The 5,899-nt window shown below is 42.3% G+C and overlaps 1 protein-coding gene across 3 annotated transcripts in view; it reads left to right on the top strand.

Annotated features, from left to right (window-relative positions):
• Positions 1–322: 322 nt before the first annotated feature.
• Positions 323–5,899, top strand: part of LOC102671563 (chondroitin sulfate synthase 1) — a 10,182-nt gene continuing 4,605 nt past the window's right edge. Inside the window, exons 1-3 of one of the 3 annotated variants that reach the window (XM_006609531.2) lie at positions 323–561; positions 3,363–3,465; positions 3,933–4,921. In XM_006609531.2, the coding sequence (XP_006609594.1) occupies positions 4,100–4,921 (822 nt within the window). In that variant the 5' untranslated portion in view covers positions 323–561; positions 3,363–3,465; positions 3,933–4,099. Of the gene's footprint in view, positions 562–631; positions 815–3,362; positions 3,466–3,932; positions 4,922–5,899 lie in introns of those variants that run through there. The other 2 variants (XM_031515173.1, XM_006609533.2) reach the window with 2 other exon arrangements.

The raw sequence follows: 5,899 nt of genomic DNA, 5'->3' as shown, positions 1-5,899 counted from the left end.
TCCCTTTTAACTTTTCAAAAATCTGCAAAAAAAAAAAAAATATTATCATCGGATATCACGATCATACGATAAATGGATCGTATCTAATAGACAAGTTATCGAATCGGATTCTATCGAAAGTAACCGAGGTCAAGACCATAGAACTAAAGGTGCGTATATCGACTCCATTTCCTTGATATCTGAACGAAAAGTTTCTGCCCCGTCCGTTGAAAAGCTTTAGTATATCCCGGCCGATCAGGTTGCCTGGGTCTAGCCGGGTGACTGCTTGTTGCCTGACGACTGCTTGCCCGACTGGCTGACTGCTAGCCGGCTTTCAGTCTCGTCTGGTTCAGTCGCCGCTCCGACATCCTGCTCGCAACACGACCGCGGCCGGTGCCAGCACGGGGGCCTCCGTGCCTTTCCACGTTTCTCTCATCATCTCTTCGTTTACGGTTTCTGTCATACCGTGGCGGATGCAGCGGGGCCGTAACCCGGCTTTTTTCGGCGCCAGTTAAGACCCACGTGCACACGCCGAACGCTGAACCCGGTCGGAAGAAGAGTAAGTTGCTCTAGAACCACAAGGTATCCAGTGACTAATGGAGATCTGTTTGTTTCTTCGCCTAATAGGGGAGCGCGTATATCATTTTAATATAAATTGAATAGTGAAAAGTTAAGAAAGGTGTCGTATATGCGCGGAACAACGATCGAAAGATTTTCGGTCGGAACAGTGATTGTGAGAATCTTGTTGTTTCGCGAGTGAGAATGGAATTCGATCGAGCGTGATATTGTAAATTCCCAGGATGAAATTCGAAGTTTATTTTTCCGGCTGGCTTACGTAAGTGCTTTTAATAAATTAAGACGGCTCGAATACAAAGGATATTTGTTTAGAACGTGGAGTTGCCGTTTAATGAGATTGTTCAGCCGTGAACCGCGATCGTCGAGAGGTCGCAAAAGCCTTTCGTTATTATCGTGCTCTCGAACTCGAAAAGTCGATGACTCTTTGAAACTTCTACAGGCTGCTTGTCTTCGATTCGAGTCACGGCTACGACAAGTCTGTTGTTCTAACGCGAGGCTTTTGCCGCGTATGATTTGGCCTGAACCGCGGTCTGTGGGAACAATTAACGGAGGCATCGTTCCACGCAACAACTTTTAATAACTCGGTTCTTCGCTTGATCCCAGCTCCCACTTCTTTCGAAAATACAATCGTTCGGAAGTTAACGAGACCGGACAGTCACGAGAATTTAACCGCAACGTGTGCTCAACCAGTCGACCACTTTATCGTGACTCACCAAACGTATGCAAATCTCTCTCGTAGAATTGATTAAAATAAATGGAAATTTCGTCACTCTTTTGAATATTGTCGCACTTATTCGTAACGTGTATATAAAAATTCATACGAATTTCATATATTTTCGAAGGGATCGTGCATACCTCGTATAAATGTAAATTTCAATTTCCACTTTCTCGAAGATTATTTTAAAAGAGACGAGGATAAATCGACTATTTCTATTCGTGGTATACCGATGATGATGATGATGATGATGATCTTCGAGATTCTTCTTTTTCCTGACTCATCTTTATCTTGCTCGTAAAGTAAAGAACTAGGAGTCGTATCCTACCTTAGGAACTAGCGGAGATCTGGAGCTGACTTTCGGCTTAAACCGGTTCTCCCGCCTTTATACCTCCTCATTCCTGCACGTCACTTCGAATCGCATCCTTTAACGGGACGAACACCGGGATTTCGTGGATTTACCGATTCAACCGTGTAATCGCGATTGTCAACACTATTGTGTCGACGCGAATCTATCGATTTCTACGAGCATCTAACGGTATCAAAGCGTATTCTCTCCAACGATGAAGATCATCATCGCTCGTCGTTGAATTCGTTCGTGAAAGGTATAGAAAGAGAAGAGGAACGATGGAAATATCGATAAAACAACCGCGCCAATTTTCCTCGCACTTCAAATTATCTTCAAAGGTGTTATTATTCGGAGCAATCTTGTTCAAACTGATAAGATTAATCGCGGCGCGGACGAATATTAAATTTACGCGTCGTCTTCTATTAAATATTATTGCACCAGCCAAGATAAATCGCATTAACCGTGGATTTTAACGGGAATCTGATTTTTCTTTTCCCCATTCCACAACCGAGAATAAACGCGGGAAGATTGTGGGAACGGAAACTGGTGTGTGAATAACGACTACCAACAATCGTCGATGACCATCAAGCGACCTTTCATTTAACGAATAATTAATTTACAGTTAACGAGAAAGTCCTTTCCTCGTGATTTAATGCCATTTCTATTCTCGTGGAAACAACATATATCCCTGTTTTAGAATCGAATTAACCGTTAACTAATATTTTACGGTACATCAGGTGTTTTTCCTTGTTGGTTTCGCGCCAATAAAACGATTCCTTTGTGCAACGAAATTCGATAACTGCCCGCATTCGCAAAGATATGTATATCAGTTTGCCTGGAAACCGGTTTTCTCAAGGGACAATTCTTCGCCTATGCCGTTTAGGGAATCAATCTCAACTAACCGTTCGGAAGACGAATGTGCTTGCTTCTTGCATTATATTTTCACAGATCGACAAACGCGCGTAAATGGGAATTGCTACGTCCTTTTTGAAATTCGAAACACGGCGGGGAGGGGAAAAAAAAAAAAATACTTAACGATATTCTTCTTCTGAAAAACCGAAAAAGTGCAAACCGAAGAATGCAAAACATTCTTAGAGAAAACGTGTTTTCTCGTTATTCGTGTTACTAGAATGAGCCAAGTATCGGATTAATTGATGAAGAACGTCTTCTAACGGCGCCAAGTCCTCGTTCCTGGATATACTATTATCTAACCTGCGGTTTTGCACAGTGCTGTTCGTCGTTCTCACGACGTAGCAGCAGAAAATACCAACTGCGCGAAGGAAACCAAATCCTGACAGAATCGGATAATCAATTTCAAGTTTCACAGTTGCTTGATTCAAATCCCGGTAATCGAATTCATTAAGTTGAATATTATCTGTCGATTGAGTCAGAGATCGTTTCGATCGATTATCGATAGGATAGGATTGCCTCATCGAGCACGCATGATTCAAACGACGAACGAATACGAATTATTATATTAATCTATCGGCGTACAACAATCGAAGAGTTACGAAATATTCAATGTACCAAACTGAAGCCACGTATTGAAAATCAAATATTAATTGGCGAGACGAAAGTTCAAGTCGCGTATTGGTCAACACGTGTGCGACCTCGATCGATCGTGCATAATTGATCGTATCAATTTTTACCCACGAAATATAATGGGGCCGTTTATAATTCAGCACCACCGTTTTTTTCTTTTTTTTTTTTTTTTTTTTTTTTTTTTTTTTGCATTTCTTTCAGATTAACATGAACGATCGTTTCGCGAAGGTTTCGAAATCTTCTCCGAACAGCTATGGGATTCGACAAAATGCAGTTGTTGGCGTTGTTGATAAAAATATTCGATGTAAGTAATAGTGGTTTTTACGAAATAACCGACTAGTTACATCATACCCGAAGATAACGTATCGTTTGACGAAGATAATCGGTTTCGTTCAATTCGTTTCCCACAAGGCTGATGTAAAAATAAACGACTGACCAAACAACGAGCGCTTTTATAGTCATACAGAGAACAAGGCAAAAAATACACAGCTAAAGTTTGCTCTTTAAATGGCAAACGAACGTGTCGTGCCAAAGTCCAATGAATATAAAGAATATTATATTCCTTTGAAACGTGCCGAACGTCAAATTCATCCAGGTGTCTTTATTTTTTTTTATTTTTCTTTTCTCTCTTTTTCTCTCTCTCTCTCTCTTTTTCTTGATTTCCGTAACGTTTACGATCATAAATCAATCAACGTTCGTTCACTGGATTTTAGAATTGTCGCGAATATCGAATATAAAAGAAAAGAGGTATTATCAAGCGTTGTTCCACAGGTTTGAGCAATTGGTGCTCGGTATCGAGAAGGAGGAGCGATGGGATCGTACGAAGAATTTCCAGCAATTACGCTAATTAACACATTGAAATCATTAAAGAAGGGGATCACGGATGCTAGAAAGATGACGATGAACCCAGCCGGAGATCCAGAGACTCCACGAGATCAATGGATGAGGTGACGTTTCACCCAGTGATGCGTAAACGACGTGGACTGGCCAGCGCCATTCTGGGCCTGATAGTGGGCCTTCTCTTAGGTTTCCTCATCCAAAGCTACAAGATACTCTCCTCGAGCCATCAACATCAACGGTTGAACGTTTACGCGTCCTCGATGCTTGGCTCGCGGCTTTTGATCAAACCATCGGCGAGAAACGTTCCCAAATTGGAAGACGATGAACAGATAAACAGTTCCTCGACCAGTTTGGTGTTCGTGGGCGTAATGACAGCGAGCAAGTATCTAGATTCGCGAGCCAAAGCGGTGTACGAGACTTGGGGCAAGGAGCTTCCAGGAAAAATTGCCTTCTTCTCGTCCGAAAACTCGATAGTCCCGAAGAATTGTCCCGATCTACCTTTGGTGGCATTGCCGCGGGTCGACGATACGTATCCACCTCAGAAGAAATCGTTCATGATGCTGCAGTACATGTGGAACAACTACGGGGATCGTTTCGAGTGGTTTCTCAGGGCTGACGATGACGTTTATGTGAGGACAGACCGTCTGGAACAATTATTACGATCCGTCAATTCGAACAGAGCCATGTACATCGGCCAAGCGGGAAGAGGAAACTCCGAGGAGTTCGGTCTTCTCTCGTTGGAGTACGACGAGAATTTTTGCATGGGCGGGCCAGGCGTTATTCTGTCCAGGGAGACGTTGAGAAGAATCGTGCCGCACATCAAGTATTGCCTCAGACATCTGTACACCACGCACGAAGACGTTGAATTGGGAAGATGCGTGCAGAAGTACGCCGGTATACCTTGTACCTGGAGCTACGAGGTAAATTTTCCTCCGTTTCCGTTTAATTTTCTCCTTTCAAAATTTCGAATTGTCGTTGATCGTTTCCTCACCCTCCTCCCTCTTGATATTTATCGCCGAACGAAAAATTTATTTTGCTCCTTGCTCCGTCTGCACTGCATCGTTCCTCTGCATCGTCCGCTTGCGGACGACGTGTCTCGTACTCGTGTAACTATTAAATCTATTTTTGGTCATCCTGTTTTCTTCTCTCTCCCGATATACACACCGTAATAAATGGGAACGTTGATAACACGTGTAATTTGTTGATCGTCGTCGCACGGTTCGTTCGAACGATACCATATCCCACAGAATGCGATGCGTGTTCTTCGATATCTTGACGATTTTAATATCGTATGAAATTTCTTTCTTCGAGAACGTGAAACGATTTTTCTGAGAATTCTAATAATCCGTTTCCTCTTAATCCGAATGTTGAACATCGTCGAGATAAGATTCAGATGAGTCGATCCATATTTGATTATTTTCAACCATATTTGCAATCCCTGTTAACGCGGTATTCGCATAAACGGTCTAAAAGATCTGTTTTTACTCGATGTGTATATTATCGATTTAAATATAAGCTACGCATCTGCATCATATACAGGGTACGCTATCATTGGGTTAACTCGGAAGGTACAATGCACAGATGAGGATGTTAGTCGTTAAGTACAAGCGAATAGTACCCTGCTAACCCAGTGGCCAGATCGAGTCATTCTCCTCCATCTTGACACTCGGCATTAGGTCGAAGTGCTTAAGTAACAATTTAGTAGCACGAAGCGCTTAAATCTCTTATCGCGCTCCTTGCAATAATTTAATCGAACTGCACGTTTGCATTCACGATTGCGCTCGCGGTTCCACGATGTGGAACGCGAATTATTATGTCATTTTGCCAAGGGCAACATCAAACATCGAAACACGATCCAATAAAATTATTTTTTTTTTTTTCGTTGGCGTTAAGATTAT

The sequence above is a fragment of the Apis dorsata genome, unplaced genomic scaffold (genome assembly GCF_000469605.1).
Source record: "Apis dorsata unplaced genomic scaffold, Apis dorsata 1.3 scaffold_58, whole genome shotgun sequence".
NCBI classification, from domain to species: domain Eukaryota; kingdom Metazoa; phylum Arthropoda; class Insecta; order Hymenoptera; family Apidae; genus Apis; species Apis dorsata.
This window is presented reverse-complemented; position numbering and strand designations above follow the sequence as displayed.